This window comes from Chionomys nivalis, chromosome 13 (genome assembly GCF_950005125.1).
Source record: "Chionomys nivalis chromosome 13, mChiNiv1.1, whole genome shotgun sequence".
NCBI lineage: Eukaryota > Metazoa > Chordata > Mammalia > Rodentia > Cricetidae > Chionomys > Chionomys nivalis.
Window position 1 is genome coordinate 70,698,620 of NC_080098.1, and position 19,829 is coordinate 70,718,448.

Sequence of the window (19,829 nt, forward strand, 5' to 3'; positions counted from 1 at the left end):
ATACAAAGGCAGACCTATCAGAATTACATCTGACTTCTCAATGAAAATAATGAAAGCCAGAAGGTCCTGGTCAAGTGTTATGCAGACATTAAGAGACCATGGGTGCCATCCCAGACTACTATATCCAGCAAAACTTTCAATTATTGTAGATGGAGAAAACAAGATATTCCATGACAGAACCAGATTGAAACAATACCTATCCATAAATCCAGCCCTATACAAAATACTAGAAGGAAAATTCCAACCCAAGGAAGTCAGCTACACCCACAAAGACACAGAAAATAGATGATTTCACAGCAGCAAATCCCAAAGAAGGTAAAAGCATCACCGCCAACAAAAACTAAAATACCAGGAACTATCCATCACTGGTCATCAATATCCCTTAATGTAAATGGACTCAACACACCTATAAAAAGACACAGGCTAACAGATTGGATATGAAAACAGAATCCATCCTTCTGCTGCATACAAGAAACACATCTCAATCTTGATGACAGACATCATCTCAGAGTAAAGAGTTGGGAAAAAATTTCCAATCAAATGGACCTACGAAACAAGCGGGGGTAGGTATCCTAGTATCTAACAAAATAAACTTCAAACTAAAATCCATCAAAAGAGACAAAGAAGGATATTTATATTTGTCTCAGGAAAAATCCATAAAGAGGAAATCTCAATTCTGAATATGCCCCAAATATAGGGCACACTCAAATGTAAAAGAAACATTACTAAAGCTTAAATCACACATTAAACCCCACACACTGATAGGGGGAGACTTCAACACCCCATTCTCACCACCAGACAGGTCTACCAGACAGAAACTTAACAGAGAAATAAGGGAACTAACAGATGTTATGACTCAAATGGGCTTAGCAAACATCTATAGAACATTCCATTCAAACATAAAAGAATATACATTCTCAGTACCCCATGGAACCTTCTCAAAAATTGTCCACATCCTCGGCAACAAAGCAAACCTAAACAGACACAAAAAAAATTGGAATAGCACCATGTATCTTATTGGATCACCATGGCTTAAAGTTAGTTAGACTTCAACAACAACACTAATTTCAGAAAGACCACAAACACATGGAAATTGACAAATGCTCACCCAAATCACCAATGGGCCAAGGAAGAAATAAAGAAAAAGTAAAGACTTCCTAAATTCAACGAAAATGACCACACAACATACCCAAACTTATGGGAACAATGAAAGCAGTGTTAAGAGGAAAGTTCATACACTAAATGCCTACAGACAGAAGCTGGAAAAATCCCACACTGGTGATTTAACAGAATACCTGAAAGCTCTAGAACAAAAAGAAGCAAACACACAGAGGAGGACTAGATGATAGGAAATAATCAAATTGAGAGCTAAAATTAACAAAATAGAAACAAAAAAAAGCAATACAAAAAATGTGTACTTCTTTCTGCGACTCTCAGAAGAATGCCCATCTTTCCAGACAACACCATCACTTCATTTCTGCCCCAGCCTACAGCCTTTGCATCAGACTCAGGGTTTTTAAAGAATAGCTACAGGTCATCTGTGAGTCTCTAGAGCCTGTCGACTGCTAACGAAACACTAATAATCAGCAACTCATAAAACCCGTGTCTCCATCCCGACAGTCTGTGCAGATAAGACAACCAGTTTGCACGGCGCTGTGACCTTTACTTCTCAGAGAAAAATCCTTGTGTATCCATTTGATTTAATTTGTGCTACTTCTCACTGGCTAATTTCCTTGAAGAACCATCACCATTTTCTTTAGATCTCTGATATTTTAGACTGACAGTTGCACTTCTGAGGAAAATGGTTTGTGCGTGTGAGGGGGTGGGGTGGAGAGGTAGACAGACACACAGACACACAGAGAGATGATGAATATTTTCCATGGAGATATTTTTAAAAAAATAATCTGTGTGTGTTTGGTGTGCCTGCCCACTTCAGCCTCCCTCCTCTTCGCTGTCTTTTTCCAGCCCACATAATTTCTTTCCACAGTAATATTTTAGCAGCTCTCTTATCCAATTTCAGCGGTCTGAACTTTTCCAATTGAAAGTACTCCCTTGGCTCATTTCTAATCATGACGCTCACGTGTGTAGCCTAGATTTTTTTCTCGTTCTGCAAAGATATGCTGAGGGGGTGGAAAGCTTAGCTGAAATTGAGGAGACCCTCTAAAAAGAGGAGGTGCTGAGACATGAGCTGTGTTCACTGGAAGGGAATCTGTGGTGCCGAGGCAGTAGGAAACCAGAGGGAACTTGGGTCAGCAGACCCGCAGTGCCAGGCTCTCTCCAGACGGCCTTTTCTTCTTACAGTACTGATCTCATTGAACCCTTGTCCATACTGAGAGCTCACTAGGGGTAAACATCCTCAGCTTCTTCACTTGTCCTTGAGCAAAGAATGGGTGTGAGGATTCTCTGGGCAGTAAGTGGGATAAGGTGCCTGACGTTCTTGCAGACTGGTGATCATGAGGTGGACATCTCAAGAGTAAGAGGGACAGCTTAGGCGGGGAAGTCAGCATCCACCAGACCAGTTACAAGGGTCCAGTCCTTCCCACCCTCCATTTTCAGACAAGAAAATGAACTTTCAGATGGTGCTGGAAATCCCGTGGTTAATGGGAGGTAGAACGTGGGTCGGTCTGACCTCAGGACCCAGTTCTTGGCTCTTACTCTGCACTGAAAAAGTAAAGCTTGGTCATCTGAGTGCTCCCAGGAGCCTGCGCCCTTCCCACGCTTTCCTGAGTGCAGGGGCCTTCTTTGTCCTGCTCAGATATCTGCCACCTAACCTACACATTCTCCACTAAGCTGATGCTCCTGACAGCACAAACCCACAAGAGCAGGACCTTCTAACTTTATGTACCATCTGTGACCCAGTGAGTGAATGGGCATACTGAGCGGCCGATTTCTTGTGACGTCAATCATTAGTGCACGCTCTGGGGCACTGCTCCTCCAGACACTCAGATGGTAAAATGGACGGAGCCTGGTCGAAGGCAGTCAGTCATCTTTTTCCTATTTCCCACACGAAGCCACTCTCCAGATCTTGTTCTCAAGTCCAGGGGCCTATGAGCACTGCCCCGGAGAAGACTAAGCACATTCAGACAGCACCTTCCCCACAAATGCTGGGACCACACTTGCACCATGTGGGACCACATCTGCCTGCTATCAGTGAGGGCAGGCTCAGCGTACAGATGGACAGGCGCCTGAAGCTCTCTTTCCTTCGCTCAGCTTGTGTGTCCTTAAATGTTCTCACACAGGGCTGGTGTGGCACCTCTATCCCCAGGGGTCCCAGGGATGACAGTAAAGAGACTTCTTTGAGGACTTTGCTGCCAGAATCTCCTCCACACTTACCCCACCCACAAAAAAAACCCCTTCCTTTTAACACCTGCAGCCTTCACAGCTTAAAAAAATATTTTCCCAGTGGCAAACGAAACCATTTTCAAGCTGTTCCCTGCATATTAAGCAGACATCTGTTTATACTACCAGCCAGCTTCAAGGAACTGTGTTTTCCTAGGGTGTTGGTTTATACAATTTAAAAACCCAAAGCATGTGAGAGGCAGATTCCAACTCTGGAGGCTTGCTCAGCTTCTCTCACTGCCTGCCTCTGGCCTAGGCTGGCCCTTTACTCTGCTTCCTGGCTCCTAGGCTCCAGTTGGCCACAGTTCAAATATCCTCTGGGTTCTCAGCATCAGGAGACAGATCCGTGTTCCCTCCTCTTCCTTGTCCCTCTGAGATGTTCTCCAGCAGATTGCAGACTATCATCTTTACCTTGTACGGGGGCTTGCCTGACTCCCAGCAGGTGGTAAATCGGTCTGATTTATCATTATTTGCATTTTTAATTTGAGGTATTTTAGGCCCAGAGTTTTTTTTAAATGGATCTTCAAATGACAGCACAAACATCGATACATAATTCATCATCTGTTTTTCATAATATGTGTGGTTAAGAATCCATTGATACACTGAAAGGTCATTAGCACTCTCTCAAGACGGGTTACAGTTTGATCTTCCTGCCCTCCCTACTCTTCCCCTGCTGAGCTCTAGGCAGAAGCACAGGGTGTCTCTGAGCTGGCGCTGTACCAATAGGAAAGCCTCCTCGGTGGCACCTTCGCTCATCTTCAGGACTGTCGATCACTAATGACAAACACCTTGACAGGCTTCTTCCTTCCCTGACTTAGGAATAAAGACGCTCCTGCTCCTAAATGGTAGCAGAATGTGCAGGAGCAAGAGGGTCCTGGCATCACACACTGCCTCCCCTCCTTCCAAAGCTCTGACGTCACTCGGTAGTAGTCCTTCCTCACTGCTCTCACTCAATCAGGCAACGCCGCCTCCAAGAGCCACTTTAAGGAGAGCCTGGAACACCACACACACGCACACACACACACACACACACACACGCACACACACACACACACACATGCCCCTTTTGCCTTCCACCCCCCCTCCCCACAGTATAGCATATAGTCAGTCCCTGGTTATTTAGTGTATGAGCTTCGTTCCCCCACTATGTTAGCTGGTTAGTTTTTATCAACTGGACACTTGATTAATGTTAGATGTGGGAGGGTCCAGCCCACTGTGCTGGCATCATTCATCCTGGACTGTATCAGAAAGGTAGCTGAGAGAGCCAGGGAGAGTAAACCAGAAGCCAGACTCTCCTATGGTCTTTGCTTTGTGACTGACCTGGCTCCTGCCTGGAGTTCCCGCCCTGGGAACATATCAAGTGCTTCCATTAAATAGATGTACGTGTCAGAGAAGGGTAAAGCACATCCCAAGTAATCTTATGTCCCAGTAGCCAGAATGATGTCCCTTTGGGGAGTTTTCCTTCTCTACATCAAGAATTTCCAGAAGGCCTAGTAATTCACTGGAACCATTCAAGGCACTAGGAAGGCTGCAGTGAGACCTTTCTAGAGCCAAGACGATTAGACTGAAGATAGTCCTTGAGTGGCTGTATAATCTCCTCACCAAAATAATGGCTTGCTGCATCTCGCTTCAACTACATTTGCCTAAGACCCTGATATCTGTTACACTCCTTATTAATGACTTTGCTTGATTCTGTTAACAAATCATGACGACTCCAGAAACAACAGCCAAGGCGACTGAATTCAGGCTTATTGTGTATAATGTTTCCTACCCAGGGGAGGCCACTCTAGACTGTTTTTAAAGGACATGAAGGGTGACATGTGACACATTCCCAGTGATCCTGATGGCTCTATGTAATTGACGCCATCTGGTCGTATTCATGATGTGGCTACCTGAACAACAACACGTAGTCCCTTGAGAACAGAACAGACTCATGAGTGCTTGATAGAACGCGCCCACAGGTTCTTTTTCCTCTCGCTGCAATCTGACTTCCTGTGAAGCTGCTCTCTGAGATTTATAGTCCTGGGAATGGACGTGCAGAGACGGGTGAGTGAGCATGAGTTCTAAACATCAGTCAGGTTAATTTATAATGGGCAATTTATCCACAGTCTGAAATGCGTTACTTCACGTGTGCTAACTAGGAAGGCGTTAATAGCCAGTGAGTGTCCTTCAGCTACCTCTTTACTCAGGGTGAACCACTGCATTCTAGAAAATGCTTCTCACCGTGTTCATAGCCTGCTTAATGGGCCACAATTTTCATTATTTACTTTTGAAATCAAATGTCATATTTGCTTTCAAAAGATGCTTTCACAGACCTTCCCGATTTAGACATTGTGTATATTGGAGTATGACAGACTTCTGATTTCACTAATAGAAACAAATGCCTCAGCTGTGTTTCCAAATGTTAGTCTGGCGGTGCGCACTCTCAGGTGTGAGGTAAGTAGAAAGCCGCGCAATTACCCAGATAATCTGATCCAATAACGTTCTTTGCCTGCTTTCCCACCTTTGGCCAGGATTAATAGCTGGGTTAATTGGCTTAGGCATTCCTGCTACACAGCCCGTGCAGGGTCCACTTGAGCACTGGGCAGCAAGCAAAGCTCGCCCGGCATTTGCTGGGCTGTCCTTGGCCTCAGGAGACCAAGGTTACTGGACAGACAAGGAAAGAGGCAACAGCTGTTTCTTGGGAGCTTCTCTGGGTTGCCGTGCACTCTGTCCAAATGAGGCCAAGAGCAGTACAGCGATCTTGGGAGGAGCTCCGGTTCATTGGACAGGGCCGGGCTGGAGCAGATGGAATAAAGTAGGCACAATCACAGCACTCTGTTCTCATAGCCCGTGGCCCTGCCCCTTCCTGTTAGAAGAGCTCGGCTGGCCCTGGCTTGTGGGACAAGCTTCTCCCAACAGACAGGCAGGCGTCTTTGGTCTCTTATTGCATAACCAAATTGCCTCTGTCTCTAGTTCCGGTTTGTACCCTGCAATTCACCTTTCTTTCCTGTCAATCAAATTTCTGAACCTCTGTCACCGTTGTAGTACCTTCCTCACAGGTTCTAGTGGATCTTTATTTCCTGCAGCATAACATTCAAAGTGTTCAGACTTGACGAGCAGGGTCTGTGTGCTCTGGGCCCCCCACATTCATGTCCACACCCTACCCCTTTGGAATAAATCCCCCCCCCCACCTAGGGAGCTGTGCTGCAGTCACAGGGAACTTCTTCTCTGTCCCTTCCCTTCTTTGGGCTGTTGTGACTCTCACCTCCACCTGTCTCACCTGGGCCCAGTTCTCCTGTCAGTCTTCCTCTGAGTCCTGAGCGGCTTAGCCCAAGGCTTCCTCGCCAGAGGTGGGACTCGGCATTGACCGCTTAGTTGTGCCCCACACAGGGACACCTCTTGTGTTGACATCTGGTTTGGACAATGAATTATTCACTTGAGGGTGACATCTTTTCCCGGCTGGATTGCCAGTTCTGTGCGCAGCAGCTCCTTGTATGTTCACGGCACCCAGCACAGCCTTCTCTTAGCAAGAGACAGGGTGAGATGAGATAGACTGAGTCTAGCTGTGGCTTGCTGCTCTCCTACCCACACCCTGCCATCATGCCCACAAAGTAATGAAACCATGGAGCTGAGAGCGTGAATGAGGCTCAGGTACTTGTCAGCTGCAGGCTTGAGTAAGCTTCAGGGTCTGGCTGCTTCCTAGAATGTGTGTTTTCAGCCCTGTGCTCTTATGCAAATAGGGGCATTGTACCCTTGACACATGGTGGTTGAACTTAAATAAGATGTCACAGGTAAGCCAGGTAATTGCCACATAGCAGCAAGTGCCTAATAAGTGTTTGCTCTTCTTAGTAAACATTATGTCAAAAGAGACTCTTACGCTTGGGTCGGACCTTCTCTTTTAGAGACAGTGAAACTGAAGCTTCAGTCATAGCCTTTGGGGTGGGACTTCAACTTTAGAGCTGACCTAGTGGGCAGAGATATTGGCCAGGTGGCTAAATTCTGGGACCACCCTGGACCTTACTCACTGGAATGACAAATTCAACCCTTCTTTAAGAAGAGTTTGATCTTTTCTCTCATGCCTCTGCCGCAGCCAGTTGAGAGAACAGCCGCGGTACACTACCGCACCCCATATTTGTAAACACAGGCCTGTGGACACTGAGGCAGTAGAACTAGGAGGCTAGTTTGATATATGTAGCAAGACTCTATCTCAAAATTCTTTGAAAAGCTGACATTCTTTTCCTGGTCATTCTGAAGTCGACTGTATAATGCATAGTCCAGGATGATTCCAGAAATGTGCGTGTGAGGGTTGAACCACCCAGTGACACAGGAGTGCTGAATCTAAGACCCAGCCCTGTTAATAACTCCAGGTCCTTGTGTGTTCGGACCTTCTGGGCTTCTGTGGCCAAAGCTGCCTCACTGGTATTCTCTCTCTGTGTCTGTCTCTATCTCTATCTCTCTCTCTCTTTCCCTCCCTCCCTTCTTCCTTCTCTCTCTCTCTCTCTCTCTCTCTCTCTCTCTTTCTCTCTCTCTCTCTCTACCTTATACTAGCCTTATGTAGTTCAAAATATCTCACGCTGGGCTGCTTTTACCCAGGCCTACACCCATCACAGACGACTTATTGTGAACCCCAAAGACAAGAACCCAAGGTCTTTAATCCCGCTTTAGGTGGATGCACAACCCATTGTGTTTTGGGGGTACATGTGGCCCACGGGCCACCCACTCGCAAGATGGCCAGTGAGTGGAAGATTACCTTGAATTCAGTTTCAATGTTGGCCAGTCTGGCTAACTCGTTGCTCAGCTCCAGCGCAGTAAGGACAGGGTCTTCACTAGACAGGGACAGATAGGCGGCGCTGGCCAGTCCTTTGTAGGCATTCATGCGCGAGCGGGAGTGGCTGAAAGAATCCTTGCGCTGCTTCTCCGTACACTCATTGCATTTGCAGAAGTAGTCGTGGGGCCGCTCGATGCGCGCCCCCTTGAGCAGCAGGATGTGCACAATCTCATACTCCTGGCAGTGCGCCGCCAGGATGATGGGCGTGATATCGTGGGAGAAGCGTGTGCCATCCTCGTCATAGGCGTAGAAGTCGTCGTCCCGCAGCTCCTGCTCCAGCGGGCTGAGTGTCAGGCGCTGACCCTGCGCGAAGGCTGGATGGTTGAGGATGGCCTCCACAATGCGCACGTAGCCCTTGCTGATGGCCAGCAGCAGCGCATCACCCACACGTGCCAAGTTCTCCTTCTTCAGCAGCAGTTCTGTGACCTCCAGGTGCTCGTTACCCACAGCTAGCTGCAGTGCGTTCTGCCCCATATAGTCCACACAGTTGAAATTGAGGGTCTTGGACTCCTCCAGCATTTTCCTGACCACTGGTATGTTGCCATATTCTGCCGAGTCCAGGAAGCGCTCCTCCTCGGGCGTCAAGCTGGTGCCCTTCTCGTTGAACATGTAGGCGGGACCCCGGATGGCCTGGCGGCGCCCCTTCTCCCTCAAGGTGGTGTGCCTGCGCTGCATGTTTTTGAAGGTGCTGCTCCCCAACCTGAAGGACAAGGGCAAAGAGGCTTGGTTACTTCTCTGGGGGGGGGGTGGGGACTATCTAGAAGGATAAAGAAAAACTGAGTTAAGAGTATTGCATTGGAATTCTGCTAGACACTGTCTTTACCACTGACATCAAGACTAGTTGAACCACCTGAAGTACTGCTCTTGTTCTGTTCTTGTTGCTGTTTTTCAACTGGAAGAATACTGACTGTTCCTCCCTGATGTGAGAGGGGTGGAGCGAGGTGGAAAAGCAGACTGAGAAGCCCTGTGACAGGAAGTGCACGGTGTGGAGTAGGGCTGTGGGGAATTGGGCAAGGCAAATTTTAGTCCCGTCTGTATAAAGCAGAGCCAGTGCATTCTTGTTTTCTTATCTGTACAATGTGGACAGTGTTTTGTGTGCCGCAATGTGGGTGCAAGGTGTAGGTAGAGCCTAGAGCATTCTCTCTCTCAATTTCGTCTGCCCCTTCCTGTCTCTTGTTATGTCCAGGTTCAATGGGTGGGATGTGGACCCGGCCTCATGGCTAACGCTGCCTTTAGTTCCCATGTCTCAGCCTCTGCTGAGTTCTGGCACTAACCTTCAGATGCGTTAGGCTGCAAGCCTGGCTACACAGGACTGTCCCTACGTTTGGTTCCATTCTTTATGTGGACAATGTCTCTATGTGGTTCCACCTCTATGTGGGCCATGTCCACTGGTCCTCAGGCAAACCAGCCATCTACTCAAGGCCAAGATGTGTCCGGGAACAGGACTGGAGATCTTGTCTCTTCTGAAGGCCAGGGATCAGCCTCTTTGGGAAGTCGCCACATCTCCTTCAGACTAGATTCAGTTCAAGCTGCCTTCACTCTTCTCAGCAGAAGAAACGGCTCAGCTTCCATGCTGTGCTGGCTTCCAGGCTTGTTGCCCTTCCCTTGTGGCACGGAGTAGCAGCTCATGCTGATGTACGAATAGCAGCAGTTAGCATGTACTGAGAAGCTTTCATGTCGTAGGAGTGGTGCTAAGAGTTTTACGTAGTAGGTTGTGGAGCTCCTCCATCAAACCAGCAGAAAAGGTGTTTTTATCCCCAGCTGTGCTGATGGACGAGGACTTGGAATCCACACGGTGCTGGCAGTCTTGAGGTTTCTTGGCTTTGCCAAATCACCTAAGAGTTTGCCAAGGGTTTTTGATTTTTCTTTACTTTTATCTATTTGTTTGTTTGTGTGTGTGTGTGTGTGTGTGTGTGAGAGAGAGAGAGAGAGAGAGAGAGAGCGAGAGAGAGCACTTTGGAGGTCAGAGGGGACTTGCAGGAGCTGACTTTTCTCCTCCTACCATGGGAGTCCCAGGCATCAAACTCTCAAGTTGTGAGACTTGATGATGATAAAGGCCTTATCTGCAGAGCCACCTTATTGGGCCCTGACAAAAATTTAAGATGACAAACTAGAAAGACGCAGCCATAATGTAACCTGAGTTCACACCAGGCCTTCCTAGCCAGCCTCAGGACCTGGAATGGGTACCAAGTTTCGAGGCTCCAGATTATGTAAAATAGAGGTGGTAGACCACATACACCCCCAGTCCAGCACTGACCCCCCAGTTATTGCTGCCTGAATTCTCCTTTTCCTGTCTGTTCTCACTCACGCTATCTAGATGACCCAGGATGGCATCGCATTAACCCGGAGAGTGTCTGTTTCAGAGCGAGGACCCAAGCGTTCGCCATGGTCCCGAGAACCATTTCTCTGTTCCTAACTGTGTCTGCAGCATGCAGAATGCTTGGTTCTTCACTCAAACCGTCGGAAGAAATAAGCTTTTAAATCAAACTTGGTGTTTTGTGACTGTGCAGCCTTTGGAATTTTGAGCTTTGTTATTTTCCTACTCATTTAACCTGTGACCTGCTCCAGCTCCTTGGGGGGCGACCTCTGCTGTGGAGCACTGGAGGGTCAGAGCTCCGTACTCTAAATCCTGTGTGGAGCTGGGTCACACTCCCCTTGGGAAAGTCATGGCACGGCCAGCTCCTTCATCTGCAAAAACTGAAGGAGGCAGTCATGGGAAAACCCCTCCAAGACAGCTCCAGGCAACAAACCCTGATGGTGAGCTCTGCTGATTCAGGAAGGGAATCCAAACTGCCCTGTTCTAGGGTGTACTTTGGTAAAAGACTGCAGGGGGAAGAGTGTTAGGGTTCCAATTTACACGTTCCTCCTGAGCCCTATCTTCCCAAAGTCCCACCGTTTCACAGGGGCAGCTGCTTCCTCATGCAATGACAGATCCCAGGTGAGGATCCCTATCAATCATTCCACAAGAGAGGGAGGCAGATCCCAGGAGGGGATCCCCTACCAATTGTAGCACAAGAAGGGGAGGCAGATCCCAGGAGGGGATCCCCAGTAATCATTCTACAGGAGAGGGAGGCAGATCCCAGGAGGGGATCCTCAGTAATCATTCTACAGGAGAGGGAGGCAGATCCCAGGAGGGGTTCCCCAGTAATTATTCCACATGAAAGGGAGGCAGATCCCAGGTTCCACGAGAGGGAGGCTCAGATAGTGGGCAGGCTTACTATTACAGGCACTTCAGGAGGGGAGAACTGTCACCTTGTTTGTCTTCCAGACCCTCACCCAGGGTTTGGATGAACTAATTTTCAAAGCCTGTCGTCTGGGCACAGAAACACCCAGAAACTGTGGAAGCTGAAACCCCAGAAGAGTAATCTTCCTCATAGAATTACTCAGCCTGCTCAAAGATGCATTTCTGTCCTGCTCGGGAGCATCTGTCTGGACTTAGTCATCACAGCTTCACCCCGGGAAGAGCATGTGAGCTGTGTGTTAGGGATGGAGTAGCCCCTGTCTTCAAGGGAGAAAGCAAGGCAGCTTGATTCGCTCTCCCTGTCCCATCAGAGGTATGTCCAAAAGGGATAGGAGTCCAGACTACAAGGTCAAGGGTACCAAGCTATTACATAGCAAGAAGCCTTGGGGAGCAAATTCAAAGGAAATAGAATAACCACTGAACCAAGTCAGAGCAGAGAACACTTTGCAGGAACACAGAAATACCCAATCTAAATTCAAACTCTATGAATGCTGTAGACATCGAAGCCTACAAACTTAAAGAACACTCACATATTGTTTATTAATTTTTCTCATTACTAAAACAAAACAAAAGAAAAAATCAGAATATTAATATGCTCATCTATTAAGTGAACAAACTGTAATAGGTGAAGTGAAAAGTCTCCATCTCAGGGCAATGAGGATTGGTGTCCTACAATGTGCCTGTAATGGTTACACCGTGGGGGGGGGCATGCACAGGTGCACATGTGTGTGAGTGCATGGCTGGCATTTGTCAGAGGGAGACTGTCCTTGGTAGCCTTGCATTTTCCTGAATGACCTTGAAAGCTGATTTAAGGTGATAAACAACTCTGTCTTTCACAGCCTTTGAAGTCTCAGCTTTGAGATGCATTTGGATGTTCAAAAAATGATCAGTTCTCCTTGTTTTCTAGTTGAATTTGGAATTTAAAAATGAGATCTTATAAGGCTTCTGATCATGCATGGCTAATAGTATGTAACCTGGGATATGCCACTCAGTTTGATAGCTTCTGACAGGAGGGCCTCACAGCAGACCTGGAAAGACTAAATACTGGTGAGCCCCTAAACCTCACCGTGGCATTCCGAGCACCCCCAATCCTAGCATCCTGTTAATGATGACTTTTTTAGATGCTTGTACACTTATGGATATATTTAACTACCGTGTCTTTGCCATTTACTCTTGATATGACAGCATTCATACTTTGGAACATGTTTATCCCATGGGTCGGACATAATCCACAAGACATCCTATTACAGAATTACTCAGCCCACTGCAGCTGGCGCTCAGGGTCAAGCTTGAGAACTCATGTGTCATCCTCCTGGACCCCCATCCCAGTTGCAGGGCCAATGAGGGAGGGATTGTCCCTCGGTGCCAATGGCATTTGGTTGTCCTTAATACTCTCCCTAAAAGTGAACTTTGAACCCAGATGCCTTTTATCTGCACATGCTGTTGAGATGAGTGATCAAACTCACTGAGCATCTCTGTTAAGATGCCGTGGCTTTCATTTTCCAGAGTGCGCACACTGACGCTGGTGTCATCAAGAACTCCAGTGGAGACAAACCATCTGGAGAGGGTGATCAGTAAACTCCCTCTCAGTTCCCTTGAATGCTATTTTTATGGAGCTGCTCTCACCAACACATCAGTCAGTCTGAAGGAAGCCAGATGTGAGTAAGCCATGAAGGTAGCAATCTTGCCCCGAGTCCAGCTGCACACGTGTATAGATTTGGAGTTAGGGTTGAGCTTGATTACTAATGAGGAAATGGCCACTTAAGAAGGCCTTTTGAGAGATGTGTTGTCTTTTTTCTCTCTTTCTAACATTGCTACATGCATCAAAGGCCTCTGTGCTGATCATCCAAGCCTGAAATCGATTCAGTCAGTAACATTCTCCAGCTGGATACAGAACCAAACAAAAGCCAGAACTGAGATCAGATGCCCGTGGAAACCCAGCCTGGTTCTGTGCTTCCTCTTCTAATGAACAAGTTCTGAGTTCTAGTCCACAGTGAGGAGAGAGTCAATACTCTGGAGTCTTGTCTGAAACCTCAGTGCTTTTTTTTTCAGTATTCACTGAAGATTAAGTGACATTTGTATCAAGTGTCCTAGACGGTTTAGAGACAGTGATGATCAAAACCTTACACGCAGGCACACTCAGTTTCTGTTGGCTCAGATTGTATTCTATGCTGATACAATCAGCTATTGTTTCAAATGACTGTGAACGATCGAGTTGGTAAACACACATACATTTACCATGTGCCAATCACCATATTAAGTGCTTTATATAAATTACTAATGTAAATTATCATATGATAAGCTTAGCTATCTTCCTAAATGACTATTCAATCCTAACAATTAATATATATACTTACCAACATTAACCACGGTAGCCTTCAGGCCGAGCACTTCAGAAGCATCAACATTTCGCTTCTAAAACAGTATGACATTATGTAGGTGCTATTCCATCCCCTCTTAGCAGACAAGGAAATGAGGCTTCAGTACATTAGCCGTGTTTCCCCAGATATCCCAGGTGTGGACGGGGCACCCTCTGTCGGGTGGGTGCTCGGTTGGCCTCAGCTCCTGCATTCATCTGGGATGCTGTGGTCACACATCTGCCTCATGTGTTTTCTATGTTTATTTAGCCTGCAAACATTTCCATCAAGGCGCAGGAACCTGATTGGCAAGGGGATTGCTTGCTTACAGTGCATACGGACCTGACATCCAGTGTCCCTGCGTTTGAGACGTGATACATAGTCAAATAGGCAGTTCTCAAATGCTTGATCCGGATTGGTCTTTAATTTGATTTTTAATGGTAATGCTCCGGTATTGACCAGTGTTGACTTTCTTGAATACAGGAACCAGATAGTCCTAGAGGTATTATTTCTTGTTTCTCACCGAGAATTCCAAACATAAGGGACCAGCTCCAAGGGACCAGCTCTGCCATGAGTGAGTGACGCTAATGTTAGGCAGAGGAAGCAGCTAACATCAGAGGGTCTGTCTGTCAAGTTCTGAATGTCTAGAGCAGAAAACCAAAACATTTCCATTTTGTCATCACACTCCTGAATTTTTTGTGGATTTCCAATAGTTTCTGAGTTGTACCTTCCCCATATGTTGAAGCCGGGGTGAAAAACTGCATATAAATTCCTTTGCTCAGTAAGTGCTCGTGTGTCACTGAGTATCTTTACATTTATTGCATTAGTTGTGGAGCTAAGGCATTTGGGTTTGGGTCTAAGTTGGTGGGAGTAAAGTTTGCATCCCAAGTAGAAGAAAGCAGATACCTGGTTAGTTACTTCACTGTGTATGTGAGTTCATCTACTTCGCAGCCAGTCCCTGCAAGGGACCAGCAGACTACCCTTGCTATCCATGCTGCTTATAGCAAGGGCTGCCCTCCAGCAGTTCTGCAAAGATGGGTGGGTTTCCATTTGATCTTGGGTTGGAAAATAACATCTAGTATTCCTAAATGTCAAATGCTTCTACTAGTAATTCATTTTCTCAAAAATAACATCATTTAGGAAAAAGTTATTCCTAGTGTCTACAAACTGTGCATCCAGTTAACTAGTACTTTGATTTTTGTCTTTGTTTTTTTAAAAATCCTCATTTGCCTATTTATACTGTAGAGGACATGAAACTAGGTGTCTATCTCTCATATTTTACACACTTTCAGACAGAGATGAAATAACCAGCTCAAATAACGATGTTAAAACTAGTCTTGGAATAAAATAAATGTGCATAGTGCTATGAAGTTCTTCTACCTCTGTGACAAGAGTCTGGAATGAACTAGAAGAGAAACCCATGACTTGCTGAGTGTTTGCTGGAGGAGGTGGGGATAATTGCTTGTCAGAAGCAACAGTTCCTGGTAGTTCTCGTCAAATATACCGCATACATGCCACAATTAGCCACAGGGAGGCACCACATAGTTCTGATTTTTTTTCTGGGTTAATTACTGCCTAAAGGATTTGGCTAGTCTACATACCTTTAAGGTAAAGAACAAATGTTTGAGGAAATCAATATTAAATTGCACTGTGATTTAGAAGCTTGGGAAGTTACTGTATAGTCGATTTTAGGGAATGGATTTGTATGATATCTGTAATGGAAATTCTGGATTTTATGTGAATTCATTCATAAATTTGATGTGTGCCCAATGCTTTAGAAAAAGGACCTACCAGCAGGTGGCATTCCGAGGCAAAAATTTACTGATTCCTACCAGACAGGGTCAGTCATTATTGCCTTTTTCAGATCTACCCTGAATCCATTAAATGACAATTAATGGCACAGCGTCTTAGTTATAGCTACTCAGCCTTACATAAGTGAATTTACAGCTTATACTCCAATGAGGGACTCTGTGATCTCTGGTGTTAAAGCTTATGCCCAAAGTCCTGCCTAGATTTACATCTCTTTTTATTAAAAGCATATTTGTTATCTTGAAATGAATGCCTAAAGGAAATATATCTCCAAGACCTTATTTGTAACAAGAAAAAAGATAAAAGAAAGAAGGAAAACAGAAAAAATAACCTTTTAATCATCGCCTGTAGTTCTTTAATGATAATAATCTCTTATAATGTAGCTACGGTTCTCCTCCCAACTCCATATTTATATTAAATCAAACCAGAGACGCTCTCAGTAGTGCAGAAGCCCAGACAACACACATGCTCTCTTCTAGGAAGAAAACGGTTCTATCCCAGCATGAAAGGGCCAGGATACCAGGCTGGGTTTCCTATTTCTAAGTAGCTTGTAAACTTAGACCTCCGATAAAGGGGAGAAATATTCTACCAACTCAGTAGCTAAGATTTCAGCTCCAGACTTAGATCCCCAAATCTAAGCAATGCCTGTGAAAGGGCTAATAAAGTTCAATTCCATATTTCAGGGAGAAAGCAGTCTCTACTGAGAAAATCAGTATAAACCAACCACCATAGCCACTTACATTGAGAGTAGAACACGCAGGCTTGTCCCTCCTCTAGATGACCCGAATCCTGCGCTGAGTCGCGGGGATCTGGTTCCCCATGGGTGGCCGAGGTGCCGCTCTCCGTGGTGCTGAAGTCGAGAGCGGCTCCAGAGAGCGGAGTTGCGATGGTGTGGAAGTGCGCTCTGCCTTCCTTTGTGCGGTAATGGTGAAAACTCGCCGTTTGTGGCCGGTTTGCTTTCCTGTCCTTTTCCTAGTCTGGGGGAAATTTCCCGGAGAATGTGAAGGAGAAGCATCCGTGTGTGAGACTGGCATACAGTGTGATGTGATGATGGGCTGGTATAGTCCCCACCCTCTTCCAGACGTAGCTTTGAAAGGGAGAGAGTAACTCTGTGTTTCTGCCAGGGCCCGCAGGATTCCTTCTGCCCCTCCTCCTAGAGCAGTGCGTAACACACCACACACACAAACTCTCTCTCTCTCTCTCTCTCTCTCTCTCTCTCTCTCTCTCTCTCTCTCTCTCGTGTGTGTGTGTGTGTGTGTGTGAGAGAGAGAGAGAGAGAGAGAGAGAGAGAGAGAGAGAGAGAGAGAGAGAGAGAGAGAGCCTTCAGTTATGCAAAGCAAAATGAAGAGTCTTCATGAACTTAAGTGAAAAATGAGAAGGGGCTAATTTCCTACCTGTTGGTTTGTAGGTATTTACACAGGTGGGGTGGGGATTAAGAAAAAACTAAAACCTTTTGTAACACTCCAAACCACACCCACTTTCTCTTTTGAGAGTGGTGCATTCTCTAACTTGACTCTTGTTATTTGATCTTTTAGTATTTCCTAGGATGATCTGACACTGGTAAAAAAGACACTTAATAATGATTAACTTTATATGTAACTTTCCATATTTTGAAAGAAAATTCCCAGTGTACAAATCCATTTCACTGATAGACCCCATTCTTTCCAACTGATATGTTATTAAATGGTCTGAGTCTTAAACCCCAAGGTATCTTGATGACATCATGGGAAAGAAATATCCTTACCTGCGATGCAATGGCAGTTTCCAGGGTCAATTTGAGTTGTTGACTCAGAGAGCTTATTCTCTGAAACCAACTCAAAGATCAGTAGTAATTGTCACCTATAAAAATTGCCTGTATATGCAAATGCAGCACATTAAAACATTGGCTTCTAGTGGGTTTTGCACACTTCCATTCTAGTTTTATATGCAAATCAGATTGCACTGACTCATCCATATGCTTCTAGCATTTTCTTTGGAGATGTGTGGAGAAAGACCCTAGGATGTTAGTTTTCTTATTAGCTGTGTGACCTTGAAAATAATAAATAGTTAACTTCCCTGAATCTCATCTCCTTCATATGCAAATTGCGGGTAATCGTGGGGTTGATGGTGCCCTTTATCAATTGTTATGGTGATAATTAACTGAAACAACTTATGCAAAGCACCCAAGAGAATTGGCATTTCCTGCAGTAGTAGATACATTTCAATATTTTCTTTCCCTTCTTTGTTCAAAAGAAGCTAGGGAATTCCTCTAGTTAAAACTTTCTATGATTGGTGACAAATTAATTTTATTCCATAAGCCTCCACACAAACCTTCCAATATTAATGATTGTGTTTTCTTAAATAAAGTACTTTCTAAAAGAATTTTTTAAAAGTAAAATATCTTTCTTTGAAATATTTATAGCCCTAAAGGATATAGGATTTTAATTTTTCATTAGACTCAAACAAGTAGGCTTAATCATTTGAATAAAATGGTAATTTTATGAACTCTTTAATATTACTGCAGAAGTGTTTTGCACAGCCATAAAGTGAGGTGCTTCAGTGGGCTACATCCTCATCATCATGACTAGTGAATCAATCAAAATAGAACAAAATTTTCTTAATTATAAAACACTTTCTCATGAATACTGAGTTAGGACTTTAATTGCTAGTGATAGAGATGCTGGTCTTTTAATAAATAGCCAATAGTATATTTTTATGAAATTCTGAGATAAACTGTCCTTTTTTTATCCATAATAATTTAATTGAAAAATATATTAATATATACCAATGATGAATAAAGTTTATATATATATTTTCACATATATCCATCTATGAAGGGAAACAGAGGAGGGGGCAGAGAGAGAAGAAAGGGGAGTGAACTAATTATTTTATAGAAATAATAGAAATCTTAATTAGCTGAAGAAAGATCAGCATCAGTTCAGATGAGAGTTAACATATTATGAAGGATGTGGTCTTCAGAGGACTCGTTGTCAGAGCTCCTTACTTACACTTAGAGAGGTATTTGCTCAATGGGCAGCTACTTACCGTCTGAAAATGTCACACGCATATGATAGCACCATTTTTAATAAGCAGAACACGGGCGTAATCAGATATTTGCTATCCACATTTAAGATTGAGAATGCTCTCAGCTCTTGGACTGGAGGGTGTTCCTTTGTAAAAGATCTTGACTTTGGCTTTCTATCACGGTAGAGTGTAGCATACATGACTTCTCAGCAACATATTGTGTTTGCATCATCCATACCAAGTGCATGTTTCAGTCCTCTTACCTAGAAAATAAAAATGGCAGCAGTTGCTTGCTTATAGCTGTGGTGAGGGCACTCAGAGCTTAGAGCAGTGCCTGGCACAGACTTCAGCCTTTGCTAGTACTCAACATTGGTGAGCAGTGATAATACTCAGCTGTTTGTGATCCATACAGCCCAATCAGCTTGTTAAAAGTAGAAAAAATACTGATTCTTGGTGCTCCTTTCACAGCGAATTGTGCTATTGCACCCAAGAACTTCACAGGTAGCTCACAAAAAACCTCCCTTGGAGGAAACACTTCCCTGTTCTCTTCTAGAAATTGAAGCCACAAGCATGAAAGTCTTTTTCTAATAAGTGAGTTCTTTGAGATGTCCTTTTCTTACCTCTCAGAATATTTTCAAATAGCCTGTGCAGTTTGGTTGGGTCCTAGACTGATGTGTTCCTTCTTTATAGCAATACACAGAGCAAAAATGTGACAAAAATTTCATGTTCTAGACTGTTTGTTCTCAAGTCATGAAATATGTGTCTTTATTCACAAACAATTAGAAGGTAACTGGAAGCAGTGTCTTCATAATAGGATGGTGCGTGTAACATTTTTTTTGAAGCTCCAACCCCAAAATTGTGACACAGAGACTTATTAATAATTATGAAATTTCAGCCTTAGCTTAGGCTTGTTTCTATGTAGCTCTTAGAATGTCAATGAACTTCTTTCTATTAATCTATGTGTTGTCACGTGGTTTGTGGCTTTTCTCCTCCTGCATGCCCTACTTCCTCTGTGTCTGGCTGGCAACTCTTCCCTTTTTCTTCCCAGAGCTCTCTCTGTCTGGAAGTTCCATCTTTACCTCTTGCCTAGCTATTGACCATTTAGTTTTTTATTAAACCAATCACAGTGACTTGCCTTTACACAGCATAATCAAATACCTCACGACAGGTACTAAATTAGTTGTATGTATAGTTACAGTTTGTTAAAAATTGTGGCTTATCCAATTTGGCATGTACATTGAAATTTCAAAGAATTGTATAAGCTATATAA

The 19,829-nt window shown here is 44.7% G+C and overlaps 1 protein-coding gene across 2 annotated transcripts in view; it reads right to left on the reverse strand.

Annotated features, from left to right (window-relative positions):
• Window positions 1-16,556, reverse strand: part of Trpc7 (transient receptor potential cation channel subfamily C member 7) — a 118,854-nt gene extending 102,298 nt beyond the window's left edge. For both annotated transcript variants that reach the window (XM_057787631.1, XM_057787630.1), the window contains exons 1-2: window positions 16,297-16,556; window positions 8,072-8,849 (exon numbers count right to left, since the gene is read on the reverse strand). In XM_057787631.1, coding sequence (XP_057643614.1) covers window positions 8,072-8,849; window positions 16,297-16,298 — 780 coding nt within the window. In that variant the 5' untranslated portion in view covers window positions 16,299-16,556. The remainder of the gene's footprint in view (window positions 1-8,071; window positions 8,850-16,296) is intronic.
• Between the last annotated feature and the right edge of the window lie 3,273 nt (window positions 16,557-19,829).